Raw genomic sequence first — 23,744 nt, forward strand, 5'->3', positions numbered from 1 at the left:
TCATACACTCATAACATTTTAAGAAGATTATAAAAATATTGTCACAGATGAAAGGAGTAGAGCTCTGGATCGACATCTGAAGGAGTGGAAAAGAAGGAAAAGACATTAGCGCGCATGGGTGAAACCTATATGCAACTTCATTATTGATTTCCAGAGTGGAATGTAGTAGACGCAGAGTCGCACAGTAGTACAGTACTGCTTCTGAGATTTCCAGATCCAGACTGACACCTTGGTGAATATTCACAAAGTACAGAATTTGCAGTAAGAAGCACCTATCAGAATAGAAGAGTCTGTAGCTGTGATGAAAACTTGATTGGGCATCATTATGCCTTCATTCAACACTTCTACAAAGTCTTCTCTACGATCCCTTGGAAGATGGGCCACAAATTGCTGGAGGGAGTCGCATAATGATCGGTCACATCTGCCCAGAAGGGCAGTAGCACTTGCAGACTTTATAATGGTAGAACCTGTACCACATATTCTTAGTTTCACAGAATTAACTTTCCTGCTTTCATTGTCTGGTGGAAACGTTGACGAGGATAAAGTGGCATGAAACATTTTCTCTGCCAACACCACTAGTTAGTCAGGAGAAGGATCTAAAAGAAGAAAACAAAATGGGATCCTGATCTGGAGGCCTGTGCTTTTGCTGTTGCCTGGATGGCGCAGCTTTAGCAGAGGTGAGGAATAATTCCATTGCTGGCTTTAAGAGGCCTGGAACTAATGGAAATAGTGGCCTTGTGGATTAAAGCGGGTGAAGAGTCTAAACAAGCATTTACAATGCAATGGTCTCGGCAATATTATAGGTAGAGCTATTGGTATTGCTCATTATTTTTTTTATCATTTTTGTATCCCTAAATAAATGGCATTGTCATTAGCTTTTTTTTGCATATGTGATACCTATTGCATTAGCAGAGAGAGAGTGAGGTAGTGAGATAGAGAGAGAGGTATTGAAATAGAGAGTGAGGTAGTGAGAGAGAGTGAGGTAGATAGAGAGTGAGGGACCGGCAAAGCGGTCCATGCAGGAATGAAGAAGCATCTGTGGAGCCAGGACAGGGAAAAAGTGGTATCTGTGAAGACAGGGTAGGGAAAGGGGCATCTGTGGAGCCAGGGTAGGGAAAGGGGCATTTGTGGGGGTAGGAAAAGGGGCATTTGTGGAGCTAGGGTAGGGAAAGGGGCATTTGTGGAGCTAAGGGGCATCTGTGGAGTCAGGGTATGGAAAGGGGCATCAGTGGAACCAGGAACGGGGGCTCTGGGGGGCAAGGGTAGGGAAAGGGGCATCTGTAGAGCCAGGGTAGGGAAAGGGGGATTTGTGGAGCTAAGGGGCATCTGTGGAGGCAGGGTATGGAAAGGGGCATCTGTGGAGCCAGGATAGGGTATTTGTGGAACCAGGGTAGGGAAAGGGGCCTCTGTGCAGTCAGTTCTCTGTTGGACCGGTCAGAGGGATGCATTCTGGGAAATGTAGTCTTGGGTTGCTTCCACTAAAACAAGTGGCGCAGCAGGCACATTATTAAGGATGCTTGATACCAGAAAAGCACTGTCTGAAAACAAGGTCTACAGTGCCAAAATGCAGCGAGCATTGTGCACCACCCTTAACCTTTTTTTATTTTCGAAATGACAACAGCAGTTGTTGCAAATTATATCTAAAGGTTTTCCACAGAGCTGCTAGGGTGACTAGAGTTATTTATGTGCAAGGAACGCTTGTGTGGTGCTGGTTAAACACTTTAGATTTTCACGGATGGTAAATAAATTTTAAAAATAAAGAAAAAAATACAACCGGTTGCAGTCTCCCCTCATTTTTTAAGTCAGGAGTGCCCAGTGTTGGTTAAGGCTGAAGACATATTTAAACGAGATGCAGTGGTAAATAATACAAACTAAACACGACTCGTTTATTTAATTTTGTATCTACCTGAACATGGGCCATAGATTTAGCTCTCTTGGACATGCGTTGGACCTGTAATGGGTGTTCTGTGGCTGAACGCCCCTGCTGCCTCCGGATCTGTGGAGGACGGGATGTATCGGGTTACCTGCTGGACTAGCCTGTGCGTGCGTTGCCACCCAGCCTGACTGCATCAACGAAGCCAAGATTTGGATGTTGGCGGCCGGGCTAAAGTCTGCAGCTAGCAATAGCGATGCTATGAGAAGCAGGGGAGTGGGGGGGTCCAGCAGCCCCGGCGAACCCAAGCCAAATGCAGGGAAACGTCGATGGCACCAGCCCTGCAATGTATTTCAGAAGTGCTTTGTGACTGTTTATTTCTATCGGGTTTCATGCATTCCCGACAGTGCCGCCTAGACGGTAGGCATAGCGTGCACCAGACCCCAGGGAGGTTGTATCCAAGTAGCCTGATGCTCACCACTATACAATGAAGGGAACCTGGTCGGCAGTCCGACGGTCAATGTCAGAGCTTATCCGGAGTTTGAAAGTGTGTCACATACATAACGTTGTAAGCTTTATTAGTAAACCCAGGGTCGCGTGTGGCACAGCAGGCAGGGAGTATTCAACAAGTGAATTTAAACCTACATTTTCACAATCCCCAGGACCGAGAGCCATGCGTTGTCCAGGTGCAGCGTCCCTAGAGATGTTCAGGCGGGGTAAATCGCGGCATCACTGTAAAGCGGACCATCGCTGGAAAGGTGGTCCGATGTAATAAAACTGCATGGGGATCACTGACCTCGTGTAGCACACCAGCAATTGAGATTTTGTCGGTGGCGGTGTGCGAATGGCATCGGATTGCGGACAGCAGCCTCTGATCTGCGCAGATGGCTTACCTTACTCGTGCACAACAGCAAGAAGATCCTCACGGCCAGACGAGACGATACCTGAAAAATGGCGGATGGAAGATCCAAAACTTTTTCGGATTCGGGGGCGTGTTCCTGCTGTTCTAAAGAGGGCGTGGCTAAAAAGTGGAAAGAACAGCAAAAAACACGCCCCCGAATCTGAAAAAGACGGAGCCTATTTGGAGGGACGGCTCTCTCCTCCAATGGCTGGCCTCCGTTGAGGAAGCCAGCCAATGGAGGAGAAGCTAAAAGAGAGGCGGGCTAAATAGCCACTCTAGAAATCATTAAATCTCCCGACTTCCGGTTCTGCCTTCGGCAGACCGGTAGTCCTCGACCTAAAAAATCACAGACATGGTCACTGTGGGAGCCGGCACAGGAAAATCACTTTTGTTAGCTCTTCAGATGACCACCTCCCGAAAAGGGTTGCTATCAACTGGGAAGATCCTGGCTTGTGGAGAACAAGTCAAGGGAGGCGAATACCATGTGGTTGAGCATCAAGAGTTGTAGGAATATGTTCTATGCCAATGTTTATGCCTAGAAGAAGGTTTAAAAGAGGAAAAGTATCTTGAGAATGATGTTTTGATTTCGATCTTCATCTGTAATAATGAATGGATCGAGACGGAGGAGACTTATCTTCTTGCTGCCACAGGTATCTTGATGGAGGGCAAGATCCCAAAGGCACTAACTAAGGAGGAGGCATAGCAGGAAGAGGAGGTGGTGAGAGCACTGGAGAAACTAGGTGTTGGAGGTGAAATTTCCAGAAGGCTGAGCAGCAGGAGCTGCAGAGTCCGGTATGACCACAGAGAAATGAAGGCAAATACGCTGTAGAGAATCCAGAGTATGATATAGCGGGCAACCTCTTGCCTTCATCTGCCTTACCCAGTCTGCAGATTTGTGTATTGAAAAAATAAACACCAGTATGTCTCGACAACAATGTTCATCAGATCATGTTGTTTATCGATATCAACGTCTTCTTCTCTTCGACCCAGTCATCAAAGGCACAGTGCCTTGTCTCGACACTGATCAGAAGTGTAGTCTTTTTTTCATGGGGATACCTGTTTTTGAATCTACCGCTCATGGATCTACCCCCTCAGAGTGGGTGTAGAGCACTGGTCGAGGACTGACCTTCTCCTCATTCAATCTCATGCTGTCTGCGCAGCTCCTCCTTACCATGTAGACACATTTTATGCTGGACCTTTAGAGTGTCCTGAAGAAATTGCATCTCTCTGGAACGAGGAAGTACAAGCGAGGAGCAAGGTAGAAGCCGACAACTGCTGGATCTGCGTATTGGTGGAAGGGTGAAATTTAGTGCGAGAGTAAATCTGACAGAGTGTAGGAGAGTATCAGGAATGCAAAGTACACACAAATCATGGAGATCTAATTTTGTCTTTTTCTTCCAAAAGCAGGACACTCTGCAAATAAAAATGACATTTATTGCGAAGAAAGTGAAATATTTTTTGTCACATGACAGAAAAACACTATTGAGATAAAGCCGTTGAAAAGCTGTTTTTATAAAAACACCTGAAAAAATTTGAAAGGAAAATAGCTAAAAAGGCTGAGCTCAGTGCTCCAAGATCCTGTCATCAGGAGCCAGAAAAAAGAAAAACTGAGGTAACTGCAACCTGCTGGGCATGATGGGATATTGAGCCTTTAGGAGCTTTCAGCCCTCCAAAATCAGTTTATTAGTTTTTTGTTTTACTTTTGTCACTGTCACTGTCACACACAGTCACAGTCACACACAGTCACACACAGTCACACACAGTCACAGTCACACACAGTCACACACAGTCACAGTCACACACAGTCACACACAGTCACACACAGTCACACACAGTCACACACAGTCACACACAGTCACAGTCACTGTCACACACAGTCACACACAGTCACAGTCACTGTCACACACAGTCACACACAGTCACAGTCACTGTCACACACAGTCACACACAGTCACAGTCACACACAGTCACAGTCACACACAGTCACACACAGTCACACACAGTCACAGTCACACACAGTCACACACAGTCACAGTCACACACAGTCACACACAGTCACTGTCACACACAGTCACACACAGTCACTGTCACACACAGTCACACACAGTCACTGTCACACACAGTCACACACAGTCACTGTCACACACAGTCACACACAGTCACTGTCACACACAGTCACACACAGTCACTGTCACACACAGTCACACACAGTCACTGTCACACACAGTCACACACAGTCACTGTCACACACAGTCACACACAGTCACTCACAGTCACACACAGTCACACACACACACAGTCACACACAGTCACACACAGTCACACACACACACAGTCACACACAGTCACACACACACACAGTCACACACACACACAGTCACACACACACACAGTCACACACACACACAGTCACACACAGTCACACACAGTCACACACAGTCACACACACACACACACACAGTCACACACACACACAGTCACAGTCACACACACACACAGTCACAGTCACACACACACACAGTCACAGTCACACACACACACAGTCACAGTCACACACACACACAGTCACACACACACACACAGTCACAGTCACAGTCACAGTCACAGTCACAGTCACAGTCACAGTCACAGTCACAGTCACAGTCACAGTCACAGTCACAGAGACACACACACACACACACACACACACACACACACACACACACACACACACACACACACACACACACACACACACACACACACACACACACACACACACACACACACACACACACACACACACACACACACACACACACACACACACACACACACACACACACACACACACACACACACACACACACACACACACACACACACACACACACACACACACACACACACACACAATATCTATGGGGAAATTACTCACAGGAACCAACAAAGTATAGCTCGGCAAAGAATGTCTCAAGTCCTGCACATGGACAGACTGTGCTCCCCCATGAGACAGTTTGTTTTAATCTACTACTAGACTTTCCAGGGTGCAGCTTACCACTGACGCCAGTAAAAAAGTTACTGTGCACCCTTCGTTCACAACTGGGTAACAATTCAGGCACCTCCCCTCTCCCCCCTCCCCCCCTCCCCCCCCACCCCAAGGCCCCCCACCTACCTACTAATCCTCAAAATTAAAACAAAAAGTCAACTGTTCACAAAAATTCTTTGCAAAACCAGTTTCTGCGAGTCACAGGAAAACGGACTCAGGAGATTTTCAGACTAAAACTAAACTGGTTACCTGACAAAGTGATAAATTCTAAAAGTCTAGCCTTCATGTGTGTGCTTTACAGCATTTTCTTCTGCATGGCATTTGACAGTGCATAGTGTCAGCTATTAGACAGAAATTGAAGACATTGGTATTTCAACTACTCCACTCAGTGCCGTGTACTTTGAAACACAGGTGTAATTTTAGGAGGGTAATAGCTCTGATCTGTTAAAAAAATTTAAAAAAAATAGGGCTCTAAACAGGGATTGGTGCTGGCATACTTGTTTTTTAAACTGTACATGGTCAATACTGGAGCAGCTCAAGTCTTTCTAGCCAAAGTATATAGTCCCATACAGACTGTGCTGTACTTGGACGATACTCATGCACAGAAAGGGCTTCAGGTCACTAAACATCTTAGAGGCACATAGCTCACAGACCAGTCTTCATATTAATTTATCAAAAATGAAGGTAATAATGTCTGTAGGGAAATAGTGCCAGTGTTGCTGACTGGTGGGAAAAAGCTCAGGTGGTGCCATCCTATAATTATATAGGCATTTGGACCAATAACAGAATGTCACTTAAACTCCACTTCATTAACCGTAAAAGAAATTTCTGTACTATTATGTATGCCTTTTATCTTTTATATGTAAATATAAGAAATCTAAATGCGGAGTCCCTTTAAGTAGTGTAATACCACAGGAGCAGGCCAATAATCACCCGGATCCAGGGGCAGATAAATGGAACAGTGGTTACTGGCGGAAGCAACAATAATTTCATATCTCAATCAACAACCTAGACCATAAAAAATGTTATAAAACATGTAAAACTGATTAAAGCACAAATGTATCAACACAAAAATAAAAAAGTGTTCCATGCTCCAGTGATCACACGATGTACGATGCCAAAACTTGTACAGGAGTGTGCAGATTAAAGCAATGGAACAATACAATGGTATTATACAAGGTACAACTTCAAGTTCAGCACTTTGAACATATGTTCAGAAATAAAGCTGTTTAGATAGATAAATCAATCGGCAATCTTCTTATTGACCATATTGGATAAGGAGAAGTTTGCAAAAAAAGGCATGCCTGGTCTGTAATTAATTTGTTTAATAAAATGGAACCACAACCATATCTTATTTCCTATTTAAAACCCTTTTAATGAATACATTTCTTTTGTTACGATTCGGTCGATATCCCACAAAGGAAGGAACTCCGATATGGATACAAAATTGGTCAACAAATAGTTGTAGACTATGCGGCTTTTATAATGAATAATTGTTGCATATTGTATGCATTTGTCTCCGAATGCTTCAGGAGAAGAAATCACTGTTTAAATCTATCCTCACAGACAACAGAGTGAGAAAATGTCACCAAGCAATTATAACTTGCCTTTCTCGGAATTCCGCCCATTTAACAACTCAATTTGTAAAGTTCATACTAATAGTAGAAATAAAGATAAATTATAAGTGCCCTCCAGAAATAAAGGGTAGTCTGTAATGACCAGTAATCTGTTTTCACTGTTATTTTATTTTTCCAACGGTGCTGTGTGACCTGAGCATGGTGAGATTGTTAATTGCAATTCCTTAAAAATCGATGTTGAGGATGTTATGATAGCTCAAGAATGGAAACATTATTTTATTACATTATTGTAACCTGTAATAACTTTCTCCAATAACCATTTGTTCTACTTGGTGTATTTTGACTTGTGATCCATAATTTTAATTCCATTTTAATTTTACACAATAATATAGTAAGATGATTCAAGTAAAACCTGTACTTTCTGAATTAAATGCATGATGGGACTTTAACATAGGAAATTTATAAAGTAATGTAGTAATGATAGTTTTATGGAAGATTTTTACTAGTACATAAAGAAGCGTTGTCTTAATACAGAAGGAAATATGGTATGTAAATTGTAGAATGAAATGCCCTTCTAGTGATGGACTGTTGTGACACCAATGATTTGGCAGGTTATGCTATCCCCAAATTACCATAACACTAGTAATATACTGTCCTGCATTTGATGAATGAAGAAAATACAATTGCTCGATTATGTATTTATAATTCTATTATTTTAACCAATTCAATGCATTTTATATATTCTTTGATTGTAATGATTGTTATTAATTGACAATAAAAATGTATTATTATTAACCTCAAGTATATAGTAAGAGGCAAGCAGTTCATCAATTCAATGTCCTCATTGCTAAGGCTGTCAACGGTGTTTCAATCCATTATACTATTTAAGGGCCATCATCAGGACTAGGAGATCAATCAAAGTGATGCCAGAGCAGGAAATGTATCAAGGCAGCGAATGAATAAGTGGCAGAGAAAACAATGTCACCGTGAAGTTTAAGGCAGATGTCCAGGTTCAAGTCAAGGAAAACCTGTTGCTATCCATAACACTTTCCATAATAGATAAAGCGGGGTCTCCTGAATGATCGGCTCACCGCGTACAGTCACAAAGGATCAGGATCGGCTTTACAGACCAGGTATTACTTATCAGAATAAATCACCTAACCTTGAGCAATTCTCCCCTTGGTAGCAGTTCTTAAGGCTATAAAGGCATGGGTAAGGAGATAACACATATGTTAACGCTATGGTTAACTTCAGGAACCAGACAGTTGAGTTGCCAGATTTTTCAAACTTAGGTTGTGAGCGGACCCCGAATGCTCAAAAATATATTTTGAGAAAACTAACTTCAGGTCAAGTGCTCAAATAGTACAACTTTGTCATAAGGTGATAAAAAGACTTTAATACTAACAGTATTTTTTTAAATTGACTTTATTATTTGTGTTAATCGGGTATCCTTTTAATGAATGTGTAACTGCACTGACACTGTAGTGACACTGTATAGCCTATAAATCCTCCTGCGTTTGCATTTTGGTTTTGTGTGAAGTTCTTTAACACTAGTGAACTGATCAATACATTGATGTTTCTAAAGGTGCGCTAAAGTTTGTGGGTTCCATAAGGGTATTTTCCCAGAAAATCCACCATACCCACCCACTGACAGAGGTGCCAGGAATAAGTAGTACTGGATTACTGCCAATATATTACAAACAGCAAACAAGAATAAGATAAATGAAGGACAAGTGCCACCAGTAGGAATCTCGTGCAATGATGGAGAAGCGGATTATAAACGGACAGGGATTATGTGACCAAAAGCAAGAAATGGCAGGGTTAGTGATAGAAACAACCTGCAGGAAGCCATTCACAGCAAGAGAAGGCAGAATTACAAATCAATGTTTTTCACAACAGGTTTTGAGAGCGGCAAACACGTTAATGAGACAAAAATATTTTCTGGAACCCCAACTTCCACTAGCTGTCAGGATTATTGGAGTCCATACTTAAAGGAACGTTACCATTCCCCATCACCAAAAGATTAAAACTTACATCATTAACTGCCACCTGTGAACTCTTGGCAATTTCCTCAAAGGTCAGCTGGCGGTGGTTTGCGGGCCGAGTAAAGGTCATCTACAGAATGGCAAGACATGGAGAATCAAGTCAAATTACGTTCCCCCTACCTTAAACACACAATGAATATCAAATGAAAGAATGTGGTCAGAAAATACTCAAACTAAGTGTGGCACAGGCAGCACATGACACAGGGAATCCACACACAACTGCACCTAGGACAAAACTTTTATCCTCAAGGGCTTATCTTTTGCAGTAGTCTCATGTAAATCTAAGGATCTCCGTTTGAAAGATTCTGGCATTATACTCCTGATAGCATTCATAGGCTCTTGATTATTTGCTCTCCTTTTATCTTTCGAGAATCCTTTTTGATCATGACATAGGCTTTAGTGCCCCACACCTATGGTTCCAGCTTACTATCTTCTCAGTCCAGCCGCTTACATTAGTCTCCATTAATTCATGATAGCTAAACAATTCTGATCTACCCCCACATTAGGCTCACCTCCATCAAACACAGAAGCTGAATCTTTTTCAGAAGTAGACTTTCATTTGCGGCAAGGTCCGGCTGTAAGATACAATATAAAATCCTCTGTAAATAAATGCACTACATTTAGGGTGTAAGTTCAATTTAGAAAGACAAACCTAGGTCTAAAACTAGCTAACTGTAATTGATGGTGACGGACTACATGTGGACTGGGATGCACTTCAGGCTCTGGGATTAAAACAGGTGAGAGCATGTGATGTGCCAAAGACACAAAGTCAGACCCAGGCAAATCAATGGCCAATAGCGGTCTTGCTGGTAACAGTGCACACCAGGGAGCTCAGCAAAGGTGTAGGAGAAGCAGCACATGAGAGAAAAAAAAGTGTTGAAGCCAGTCCAAAACACAAGTACTGTCTCGGCACAACAGTCCCATTCAGATCAAGGAGACATTACACTTCACTCACCCTAATAAATCCCAAACATTTAATTCTCCAGCACCCTTGAGTCATAATCAATGGACATTTGATCTCAAGCGTCACAATCTCAGGATGTGCCTTATCCTGTACCACTGCTGTACTAGTTTGACAACAACAGCTGCAACTTACTAGACATCTACAAGGTCTTTGCCTCGGATCTTGTCCCGTTTCTCGTGCGCCTCTAACTCTTTCAGTGAAACGGGTACTCTATCCCCCACCATGTCTATGGCCGAAGTCGTAGAGTTAATTAAGCTTGGTAAAGACCCACACGATGTGCGTCCTACCGTTCAATCTCCTTTTTAGGTCTCGCCTAGCTTTACTGCGCAAATTTATTGCAGATAAGGATTTTCTGAAAAGGGCTTGAAATCCCGCCCCTTATTCCCATTGGCTTGCGTCACCGTTTATGGTAAACGGTTGCCTGCCATTGGGAATAAGCTTTCTGGGGTGCCACCTTTTGGCTTTTTTGTTCGGCCCACCCTGACTGGCTCGCCTGCTTCAAGTCTGTCGTAAAGACTTTTCTTATCTGCTTGTTTATTTAACAAGCAGATAAGAAGTCTTCACAACAGCTGTGAAGCAGGCACGGAGCTCAGCGGTGCAAGGGGAGGACAAGGGATTCCGACTCTCTGTACCCTGGCATCGATGCTTAGTAAGTGTCTGTGCCCTTGCTACTAGCTTTCAGACTATATATCTAATTACCGGTCTCATTTATCTCCATATCTCACTCGATCGGGGGGCTTCAATTATTGTTTTTTGGTATCTGTTTTCATTTCAAGACGTTTCAGAGTTTGTTTTGTACCTATGTGCGTCCGTGCTTTGTCTGTCTCTACATGTGTCTGTGTTTGTGGATCTGTCTCGCTGTAACTTTCGTGGTGACTTTATCTTGATGTTTCACTTAATAGTCGAGTCTCGGAGTTTATGTGCTGGTATCGGTCTTGAAATCGCAGTCCTAATTCCATGCATGTCCAGTCCTGTGCGTCTGTGTCGGTGCCCGTGTCTGTGCATCTCTCGATCTCTATATCTACATCCGTTTCAGCGCCAGACTTTGGTTTCCCTCCCCAGTTATTCTCTCTGGTTCCTTGTCCATCCCCAGGTGCTTCAGAGTATCAGTATCTGTCTGCTTCTGTGTACTCCGCTACCCCGGTCTGAATCACTCTGCCCCCTCACCTGGGCTGTGCGCAAGCGCGCAGCATGCCCTTGGTCCCCCTCCTGCACATCTGCAGTGTGACGTCAGCGTCGGAGCAGCCTCAGTCGCCCCCCTCCTCACCCCTCCCCGGCCCGGCCGGCTGCCGAGCGGTGCCGGAGTCCTCAGGCTCAAACTACAGTCAGTGCTCAGCGTGCTCATCCACATGTAAGCACCGGCTGCGAGGGAAGTGGGCCTGCACTGCGGTGAATGGACGGCAGCCCCCTCTCTCGCTGGACAACCTCTTCCGAGGCCCTCCAGGAAAGGACCGCGGCAGGCGGAGCGCCTGTGCCGTGCAGGGAGCTCAGGGGGCGAGAGCATCACTGTGCACAGACCACAGCACAGGCACCTTCTCCCTGGAGCTCAGGATGAACACGGTAAGGTTGGCTGGTGTTCACTGTCCCTCCACGCCGTCGTAACCCTCCATTGTACACCCCCAACCCGTGCATATCCAGCTTGTGCTCGTTCCGCATACCCTCCTCTGTCAGTTCTGCACACCCGTTCCGAGTTCACTAAATAGACTACTCCTGTTACCACTGCTTGCCTCTCCTGTGCCAACTCTACATGCTCTTCCAGTACCCACCCGTGCATACCCTTCCCTGTTCTGCACATGCCACTTGCACACCCTGCCGTTTCCTCTACATGGCTCTCTTGTACCTACTATTCATACCCTCTCCGAGTCATTTGCATAGCCCCTCTTTGCCCATCCTCCAAACACCTCACATGTATCTATTCTGAACTTTCTGCTGTGGCAATCCTGCATACACCTTTGTGCCACAGTGCACGCCCCTTGTGTGACCAGCGTGCGTCTCTCCCCATTTCACTTGCACCCTGCATTTCACACTACTGTACTCTGGTATGCCACTTGTATTCACCTAAAAGTATTCCCATGCACATCCCTGACCACTGTATGACCCATGCTCGGACCCTCCTTAAACAGATGTGTGGCTTTCCTGCATATCCCCGTGGTCTTGCACACACACCTCTGTGCCAACTTGGATATCCCCGACTGTCTCCACTGTGCTTCACCCTCTGCAACCACCTGTTTCACACTGGATTTCCCTGTTTTCCCTGCCGATCCCTTCTATCCCTGTATAATCTCCGTTCCTTACCCCGCATAGCCAGATTCTTACTCTGTATATCCCACTCTGCTCCCCTGCATACCTCCTTAGCACACCCACACCATAACCAACTTGCATATTCCCCATTTACCCCTAAATATCTTATTAGCACCCCTTGCGATGGAGACTATGCATAACTCTGCCTCTGACCAGATACTCTCATCTGTGACCCTTCTAACTTTCTTCCGTCCCCCTACTGTGTTGGGGCCACTGTGCAATTTCCCGTGTGATTCTGCATACCTCCTTCCTGCAACCTAGGCTGTAATTTGCCCTTCACACATGCGTATCTCCCTGTGTCCCCCCTGCATACCGCCCTGAGTTCCTACTGTACACCCGTGTACCTCCTTCCCACATGCCTCCCTGTGTCCCCTCTGCATGTTTCATCGACTACCACCCCGCTCCCCCACCCCCGTACATCCACCAATGAACCTGCTGCCATCGCCCGTCTCAGTAGTGCCGTTGTTCGCAGTCCTGCGTGCCCTGCCATCGTCGGGGTCTGTCAACAGCTTGCCCCAAACTCCAGACAGACAGGGGTGCCAGACTTGGCTCGGAGTCTGATCTGCGGATACCGGCCCCTTTCAGATCACCATCAGCTCTGCTCTGTTCTCCAAACTCGAAAGCTCAACTTTCGCAGTCTGTTCTGTCTGAAAAAGTCAACCAGGAGCTGCGGGTGGGGGGTGTACAGCCACGCGAGCGTGTGGATGATAGGACACCGTCACCGAGGGCATGGGCAGTGCATGGTTGGATGTTGCACAAGGATCATGGCCAGCCTTGGTATCTAGGCCAGAGGCGGGCAACATTCAACGCGCCATGCATGCTTTCACTTTCCAAGCTGCCCGGGACCATGGCGGCCACTTCTTTAAATGAAATAGGTCTCTCATTTACAAGAGTTTGAGCTATTGGCATTGTAAATAACAATGCCTTTTATTTGTGTTAATTATCAAAACAGAAAAATCAAAAACCTTGTCATTTGCAATGCCAAAAGCTTAAACCCTCGTAAATGCGAGACCTATTGCATTGCAAATGCTTGTTAAATATGGACCCAAAGATTTTTACTAGTATACTGGCTGGCCACCTCGCCCCTCATATGCAGGGCCTGGTAGAGCCAGACCAGTTGGGTTTTATACCGGAACGCAATTGAAGTGACGGATCCAGAAGCTTGTGTCACCTGTTGGATAAAACCCAACACCTCCAATAACATACGGTGCTCCTGCCGGTCGATGCCGAGAAGGCATTAGACCGGGTACACTGGTCATACTTAAGTCCTTCAGAGATCCGGTGTGGGCGAGCGCTACTTACGCTGGGTAAACTGCATATATAACGATCTGTAAGCCCGCATCAGGGTAAACAGGCTAGCTTCCTTGCCAGTTGCGATCGCAATGGTACGCGCCATGGGTGCCTCCTTTCACCTTCACTCTTCGCGCTCTATATGGAGCCGTTTGGCGAACGAATCCAACACTGCCTTAATGTCACCGGGATAAGAAGGGGGAGAGAGAGAGAGAACACAAAATTTCCCTCTACACAGATGATGTAGTGGTCTTCCTCACACAGCCACTGCAACCCCTGCACCCCCCCCCCTCCCCAATGGAAGAAATGGATGCATTCGGAATGGTCTTGGGCTTCAAGGACAAACATCCAGAAGACGCTGGCTCTCAGCCTCACTCTACCCGTAGCTGAGCAGCAACAACTGACCACTCGCTTCCCATTTGCTTGGGCCCATAAGGGCGTCCCATACCTGGGACTACAGATTTTCCCCACGATTGAGAAGACGGTCCAAGCAAACTACTCATCCCTCCTAGAAGGGACCCGCCAGGAGCTTCTTAACTGGAAAAAGCACAAAATGTCATGGTTGGGTAGGTTAGCGGCCATTAAAATGACCCTCCTTCCCCGCATCCTATATGTGCTGCAAACACTTCCATTGATCCCTCCACTCTGCCTGTTATCCCAAACGCAGCACCTAATAGAAAGCTTTATATGGGAGGGAAAGAGAGCTTGCATGGCGAAATGCCAGACGTATCTGAACCAAGCAGACGGTGGCCTTGGGGTTCCACGCCAGGAGAAACATTTTCAGGCAGCGCAACTGCGTTATATGACAGAATGGTACTAACTGGAATCGGGCAAAACACTGGTGCTTCATAGACCGAGCAATTGCAGGCATGCACATATGGAAAGTACCCTGACTCCCTAAGTGATGTCGCCTGGTGGGGGTGTGTATCTCACCAATACTGCAGGCTACCATGGGTGCTTGGGACAAAGTATAGGAATCCTGTGGCCTCTCCACCCTGCTGTCTCCCTTGATGCCCTGCTTTGGAAGAGAATAGTTACTTTAATTGGCAAGAGGCCAACTGCAAAAGACGAGGCAACCTCTTTGACGAAAAAGGGATTGTGGGTTTCCCCCAACTTATGACAGGTTTTGGAATTCCCAAAGAAGCCTACTGGAAATACCTAGCATTACGTCACTGGGTGACACAACCACAGGTACAACCTCAAACTAGTCGCCTCCTCACCAAAATCAAATTATGGTTCATAACCCGCACCTCGTACAAACACTTGCTATGAGACATACGTATTCCTGAACCAACCCAAAGGTAGCGGCAAATCCTGGGAGCAGCGCAGATGGTGTACGAGTTCTCCCCCAAAAGAATGGCAGGACATTTTCCATAGAGCAAGGGCCTCCTCCTGTAGCACGGCAGGAAAGAAAATGTTTTTAAAAATAGCGCAATATTGGTATTAAACCCCGGTCAGAACGGCACAATGGAAACCTGGCGGGAATGACCGATGCTGGCGCAACTGTGGGCAACAGGGCACACACACACACACACATCCTTTGGCTATGCCCGAAAACACAGGCATATTGGGACACAATCCTACAAGATATTGACACCATACATCAAACTGAAATCCCAAGACTTCCCAGCTTCACCTTACTCGGTCTCCCTAACCCTCTCACTTATCCTCAAGTCTGACTGAGGGAAAGCAATCACTCTAGCGCTGGGCGCAGGCAAGCAGACACTGTTGTCGCGCTGGGGAACAGAAGAGGTCCCAACTAAGCTGGACTGGCTACACAAGATCTGGGAGCTGGTGGGCATGGAAAAGATCACAGCTGGCCTATCCCGCACTTTACCCAGATTTGATAAAATGTGGGGCCCCACTATTGCCCTCCTCTCCACAGAATTCCTGGAACTTACATGCACACGATACCTCTGGGCACTCTGGCTCTCTAACGTGAACCTACTACCCAAAGAACAGCCCCAAGTAGAACAAACACCTATGACAGGGGACCCCCCCGACATCTTAACTCTTCCTCTTTCCCCATTACGGTTCTATATCTTTTGTTCTCTATAAAACTCTACTAGTTACGATTCCCCACCAGCCAGTGGATGTAGGTGGTGGCTAATGTAAATTCACATACCTACCCAAATCAATAAAAAAAGAAATGTAAAAAAAAAAAAAAAAAAAAGATTTAAACCATGCTGGCAAGCAGCTCATACCCGATGACATTCAAAACCCTTTCACATCCATGTCCAAAATCAAGAGCCGATTTTGACACTCTTTTGAGTTAGTCTGCATGTTGGGATGCTTTCTGTCCCTGCTTCCTTACCAACCATTTTTCAGATACTTTTGTCAGCGTTCGCTATCAGATCATTTACGGAGTGATTATAGATGTACGATGGCCTCTTATGCATGCCAACAGAAATAGAAGGGCATGCCCAAACAGTCAATAGAAAAACTGTGAGACGAAAATATTCCTCTATATGTGGCTAACAAGGTCTCAAGCCAGTGGTTGACGGTTTCTCAGCAAGGGAAGCCAATGGCTGAAGGAGGGGGAACCACAGCCCCTTAAAACAAGTATAGAGTAACATAAGTTCAATTTTAACAGTGGGGAGGAGGGGCCTGTGAGGGACAGAAACGTGTCAGAGTATGCGACTGTACAATGTGGGCTTCTGACACTAATCAGAGCCCACAAAAACAAATAGAAGATTTGCCTTCTTAATCAATCACGTTTTTTGTAAAGCGCGACTAATCACCCCAGGGTCTCAAGGCGCCGTCTGCACACAAAATTAAAAAGGTCCACAATCACGAAGAGTTGTACATGCTGGTATCACCTTAGTCTGACATTTTATAACTGTAGATATATCACAAGGGTATACTGGCATTTTCAGTACATCTACACACATGTTAAAGACCATAAAGTAAATGATGTGGCAGACTAATCCTCTCTATACTTGCAGCAAAAAAGTCTGCCACTGATAAAAATGCCTTAACTTGCACATTTGTGCTGTTATTTATGAATGGACAAAGGATGGATAACCAATAACACAGACTGGAAATTAGAGAAATGGGGAAAGAAACACTGCAACAACCAAAAAAATGATTAACCAGGTAGAAAACTAAACTCTAGTAATTCAACAATGCCTAGCGGATCCCCAGAACACTCACAGGATTATCATCACATATTGTGATACAATCACTTGCATCTCTACAGCCTTTATGCTAAACTCCCACAAAGGTCAACCATGCTACCTGCTGCCCCTATAAAAGGGGCTCTAATGCTCAATTCAGATTGCACTCTCTTCTTCACGTACTCACCTGCTGACCCCAGGCAGTCTTCATGGCTCTGAATTTCTCGACATTGCCACTGTTAAAGGCGTAAAGTGTGTCAATCAACCACTGCCTGTCCGTTGTACGGAGAGATTCCAACACAGGGTGCATGAGCTAAAGATTGGGATAGAAAGAAAGCAGAGGCATGAGATAGAAACCAGTCAAATAACCTTCCAACCAGATATTCAAGCACAGAGAGATGAACTGTGGTAGGATACAGGACCACTAGTAATACTCTAAAACCTATATAGTCGTATTGCCAAGGATTTCATCACAGGTTATTGAGGCAAGAGGCGCACCTACAAGAAATTTTGTTGTACAGTGCACACAAAAACTGTTTAAATAATTAAAATAAATAAGGTACAACTCTTCCCTTCACTGGCAACAAAGCGTTTTATTAGAAGGCATTTTCAGCAAAAGCATATGGGGTTTGGGGATCCTGTCTTGGAGAGATTTAACAGCAAACAGCATCACAGGTTTGTCATACAAGGTAGTCTTACCAATTCACCAAAGTTGTAAACTCCTTCCCCGAGAAGACCAGCAAGGCCAAGGGTGAACGCTCTCTCCTGCTGCTCAGAAACTGCATGGAGAAGCACATGGTATTATAAGGACCTCAAGGCAGCAACCTCCAATCCCAACAACCACCTCTAAACTCCCTCTATATCTGCCCACCTCCGGTTCGTCCAAATAGCCCTCATTTCCCATCCAGTGCCCACTGTTTTCTCTAATATGTGCAAGGAAGGATCCTGCAGTGTCAAGGTATATTGGTGCTGTAGTATGTGAAAGAAGAAATGTTTTAGAGGAAAAAAACATATGGTAAACGGGTAAGACGAGCGAGATCTGCACCGAGGTTTCATAAGGGAAGCATTATGATAATAAAGAAAAAGTAAATATTACAATTTCTAGACTAGCCTTTATACAAAAGAGAAGAATCACAATATTCTATTTTGAAGTGGCACTTCCTTGATAACTACAATTCTAGCCAAAACATGCATCACTGGTTCATTTTGTTTATCAAGGCAGTTTATGCTGCAAACTGTAGGTCTGAAATTTGTATCAGGACCTTGATTAAGTCCTGTGATTTCCCAGAGGCAAACTAGGTTCGCTTGTAGAAATTTGCAGGACTCACAGTCCGCAGACCAATTTCAGACATACAAATGGCATTCAAATAGCTTTGAGAATGCAAACGAACTAGTAAAACCCATGTCGACTACAATAGTAGCAACACACAAGTCGGACAAAGACTTTAAGTTACCACAATAGTATCTTATAAAACTAATTTGCTTCCATGTTCTTTTGATCATATTGCAGCACTGCACGCAGGGGTTAAATATATAACTACTGAGAAGCATATAGTCCTGGGCACTTTTCCTCCTAAAGCCACAATAAACTTTACAGCAGAAAAACTGTTCAATTGCGCAGCATCACAAACTATACTGCTTGTCCCTATAGTTACCTTTACCTGGAAGATCTTTAACATCAATGCAACCTAAGAAGCGTAGGGCGTCCTTGTAGTACGAGGCGTGGTTGCCAATAGTCTGGTAGTATTTGCTGGAAAGGTCATAGAAGCGACTGTGCACAGAGGTTACACCTGCCAGGTTCTTCAGCATTTCATCCACCTCCTCAATGATCTCCTATCAGCAGAGATAAAATATTGACTCTTGAGAACAAGAGCAAACAACTACTATGAACAGGTCTACAATACTCCAATTATGTTACCCCATGTAAACGACGAGAATGAACACCAGTCAAGCAGGAGTTAATTACCTCTAAATGTAGTTCTCTTATGATGGAATCACTTACGGCAGTGAAGCTATTAGGGGGAGGGATGCTGCTTCAGTAGATGGAACAGTAGCAAAGGCGCTACGCATGATCTTTGGCCTTCCTAGGTACACATCGCCCGCACAGATGAGGCTAGAATTCGGGCTGCCAAAAGAAGAGCTGGCACGCAAAGGAACATACATAAAAAGCTGGCACAAAGTAAGCAGGGGAGATCCGAAAACACTAAATGCTCTCCTGTGGAAGGAACTTCAAGACAAAGAAACTTGCCCCGCAAAACTTTACTTGGAGGCCGCAATTAACCAGCTTGGTTTACGGCAACTATGAGAACTCCCAGGCTCTCCAGCAGGTTTTAAAAAGGTGGTCAACAACATAGTCCGAAAAGAATCATTGTTGCAGGACAAAGCCGCCTTGATAGAGCGTGCTCATGGCTGGCTTACAGTTCAATCTTATATCAACCCCTCATCCCAAGTATACCTAGAGACGCGCTTTTCCAAAAAACACAAAAGAGAAGTTCCTGAAATTTCGCCTAGGGTTATTGCCGTCCGCGAACCACCTACCCCATGGTTACACCCCCAGCTACCAACAAAACGCCGTCTTTGCGGGAACGAAAAAGAAAACACGGTACATCTCATCGCCATTTGCAGCGAATTTATACAAGAACGCCGCTCACTCTTGAGACCGCTTCTTAATAACCGCAGGATACAGACCTGCAGGCAAGTGGTGCTGGCTTGCTTCTAAGGTGATGACATCCAACTGAGCTGCCGAATGGTAAAATTCCTTGAAGCTGTGGGAATCGGCTTTAAAATCCTGAAAGATAGCCAAAAATCTAGTAGCAACGCGAAGGATGAGAGGAATAATTCACTCTAATCCTCAAAGAGAAAGCACCAGCTTGAGCTAACAAAGAAACAGGTGGCACAATGTCGGCACGAGGTGCGTCAATTGCTCCCTAGCGACCACAATCCAACTTTATGAGAAATGTGACCCTGGCAGGGAAACTAACAGGCACCAACGTTTACTGCTTTAACCATCAGGAAAGACAACAGTAGTACCCTTACCGAGAAAGTGGAACAAACTAGCAGCCCACTTATGATGCCAGCGGGCAGGGGCCCAACAGATGGGCTATGCAGATTCCATCAAACGATCTGCTGAGAATGTCCAGGAACACCGCACCGCACTTAATCACATCAGCCCCTTGAGTATCGAGATTCTAAGCGTGTTTGCACTAAGCTCTAGCCAGCTCCAACCAATGATTGCTTTATACAGCATTAGCACAGCTCCAGACATTTGGTAAGGATGAATAACATGCTGCTTCTTCTGGACCAATTCAATCAGATGGGCCATAATCAAGGCCCCCGAATTTTATCCAAATCTCATGTCACCATCATCTAAACCTTGATTTTCACTTAGTGTAACAGAGTGCTGAAATCAATCAGCGTCTTGGACTATACTGAATAACACTAACCACATCAAAGGGATATCCCGAACTGTCAACTTGACTAATCACCTGTTTTAACGCAAATATGTTCTTACTGTATTGGCACTTTCGCAACTCATAAATGCTCTTATTGCACTGGCACTTTACCAGATTACCACTCTGCTGCTAACAAGGACCAACTTACTGCACATCTTACTCTGTAAAATAGGCTGTCTAACTGTACTCATACTTTATTTTAACTCTGAGGCTGCTACCCGAGTATGCTTTTTACTTGACCTGTTTTATTAATTGAATCCTTTTTTTATATTGTAAAGGTTTTAAATAACCATGTACAATATAGCATTACCTTACCTTATGATGGAATGTTTCGTAGATTTACAGTGACTATTGACATTTCCCCAGTTACAACCTGGGAAAGTTTCTAAAATACCAGTTCTCTTTGTTAGGCATGTTTAAGTTCACTCTGCTTTCAGTATCCAAAGAAAGGAAGTGAAATATGGCTTACCTCTCACAGCCATTTTGCATTGAAAAATAGCATAACATGTGTACATTAACCCCAAAAGGCTTCCCAGAAAACGAAGGGCACATGACATCTGGATTTATGAATAATATCAACACTTGAAAAGCACAGATCTTCCAGAGACTTTTCTGGCTGCAATACAAAATAGTGATCATCTGGAATGGTGGGAGTGAGGGTGGTCATTTATTCCAGCAGTGACTACCTTATATTCATGTTTGTTGCCCTCACGCCCAAAAACTCTGTAGTCTTTCTGAAAGTACTAATGATTAGTGTGGAAGATTTCTCACTAGTGCAACATGTAATTCAAAGACTTGTTAAGGAGGCCGAAGGAAAAAACGTAGATGGTTTAAAATAATATGTTATATAGACAATCACTAATCTCATGTTTGGATAGTATTTCAGTTCGTTTTTTTTACTGATCACTAATGTCAGTCACTTCAACTTTATTCAGTTAAAAATAGCCATTAAAACACATAGAAAGGACAACGCGTACAAAAATACATAACAAGCCTGTCTCTACATGACCTGGTTTGAAGAGGAACACATCTGGAACAATCCCCCCCCCACACCAAACAGAGATTCGCCTGTGGCGCAGGTATATCGATGATATACTGATAATATGGCACAGGAATAATGACATCATGCAAGCCTTTAAAGCATGGCTGGACTAACATAACCCCTTCCTATGGTTTACTATGACCAGTAACAAAGAAAAAAGGTCCTTTCTGGATGTAACAATCCTAGCAAAGGATGGAAAACTGACAAGTACTCTCTACACCAAGCCTACTGACCGGAACAGTCTGCTGCCCTTTAATAGCACCCACCCACGGTCACGAAGAGAGAACCTCCCAATAGGACAAATCCTAAGAATCCAGCGAAATTGCTCTGAATTACACGATTTCCAAAATGAATCAGCAGAACTTGCCATCAAACTAAAGGAGAAAGAATACCCACGTAGAGTGGTCGAACAAGCACAGAAAAGGGCACGGAACACTCCACAAGCAGCATTACTTGAAACCACTGTCAAACCTGAATCAGATGCCCTTGTATGTGTAACGACATACAAACACACATTCCAACACAATCAAAAAATCATGCCAAAAAATTGGAGAATACTAACATCAAACAAACTCAAGTTCAAGTCTCCCTTGTTCTCTTTTCGAAAGAATAGGAGTATTAGTGATATGTTGGTACATAGCACTGTGGGTAAACCTCATAATGAACAAGCAGTAACCCTGTGGAACCAACCCCATATCAAAGGACATTTCCCTTGTGGATCATGTAGCATGTGCATTTACGACAAATCAAATTTATTGATCTTGATCTTCCCACTCCTTGGGAGCAAAGACATCACAATAACTGAAATAGCTGCCATGTTATATACACTATCACATGCCCTTGCAACTTGTGTTAGATTGGGAGGACGACAAGGAAAATAAAGATCAGGATTAATGAACATAGGAGCATCAGGTGTAAGAGGTGCTATCAAACTGACCACACACTTTATGGAAAAAGGACACAACGATATGAACCTTAAATGGACCAGAATAGAGAAAATGGATAACAATAGGGCACTGGCGAAAAGACTACTAACAAAGGAACAACGCTGGGTGTATAAACTAGGGACTCACAAAACTGATTTGAATGATAAAATCCCATGGGGCCAGCTGAGATACTGATAGACCACCTACGTTGAGCTCTGTATAATAAGTATAGTCTGAACACATCCTTACCAATTAACAATTAGAGCAAAAACAACAACCAATCCCAACAGCCGCTTTTTTATCAAATATATACCAATATGTCCTCCCTTTACTGGAGGACACGCTTTTTCAGCGGCCCACAGTAAACGTTTACATGATGACTGCACTAACATGAGAGCTCACTAAGTGAAATGCAGCACAGGTCTAGGGCTTGAACCTGCAGATTACACACTTTTTATATAATACTTTCATACCTTCTGGTTACGTTGAGTGCTTTATACATATATTAGTAAAAAACGTCTTTTTTAAAGTATTGGCTTGCATTCGCTTTAAAAACGCTCTATGGTTAAGGTAAACACAACCATAGTCCTTTTCCATAAATTGACACAACAAGGATAATACACACCCGACAGTTGCTTTTTGTACGTGGATATTTTAATAGTTTATGTTCAATCTGATTATATGATTATTGTGCTTAATGAATGGCGAACAAAGAAGCGTAACGACTACAGTACCCATGATTCAAAGGGTCTGTCCGTCCTCGGACGTGCATGCTAGCCGATGCACCCAGACAACATGACGCGGAAGTCACCCGCGCCCATGAGGAAGGAGCACATAAATGTTGGCGTCCTCCAGGCACATCTGCACCTAAGCCGGGAGGACGAGAGCGAATTTAGGCGAATGGCCGGGGAAATCCTTTGACTACGTGACGAGACGTTAGGCCGCCGGTTGGAGTAGGAAGGCCCCTGTGATTCGAACAGGGGCGCTTTAACAATCTTTCGATCGCTGACTCCTTTTTTCTCCCCCCCCTCTGTTTTATCTCACCAATTCCATATAGTGTGTGACTAAAGGGCACCCCCCCCCCCACACTCCTGAGATATTTGCCACCCATCAGTTGTGGGTGGGTATCAGTACACAAAACAAAACTATGCATTTGTATAAAAACTGGAGGATACTATTTTATAAATATGTGTGGTTCTAAGCATATGTTTTATGTCGTGAAATACGCC

At 44.4% G+C, this 23,744-nt stretch overlaps 1 protein-coding gene across 1 annotated transcript in view; it reads right to left on the reverse strand.

Annotated features, from left to right (window-relative positions):
- Positions 1-23,744, reverse strand: part of PSMD13 (proteasome 26S subunit, non-ATPase 13) — a 121,230-nt gene that overhangs the window by 47,291 nt on the left and 50,195 nt on the right. The window contains exons 7-11 of the mRNA XM_085644961.1: positions 18,757-18,928; positions 17,795-17,874; positions 17,283-17,408; positions 9,937-9,999; positions 9,414-9,494 (exon numbers count right to left, since the gene is read on the reverse strand). Coding sequence (XP_085501087.1) covers positions 9,414-9,494; positions 9,937-9,999; positions 17,283-17,408; positions 17,795-17,874; positions 18,757-18,928 — 522 coding nt within the window. The remainder of the gene's footprint in view (positions 1-9,413; positions 9,495-9,936; positions 10,000-17,282; positions 17,409-17,794; positions 17,875-18,756; positions 18,929-23,744) is intronic.

Source organism: Triturus cristatus, chromosome 3_1, assembly GCF_964204655.1.
Source record: "Triturus cristatus chromosome 3_1, aTriCri1.1, whole genome shotgun sequence".
Classification (NCBI taxonomy): Eukaryota; Metazoa; Chordata; class Amphibia; order Caudata; family Salamandridae; genus Triturus; species Triturus cristatus.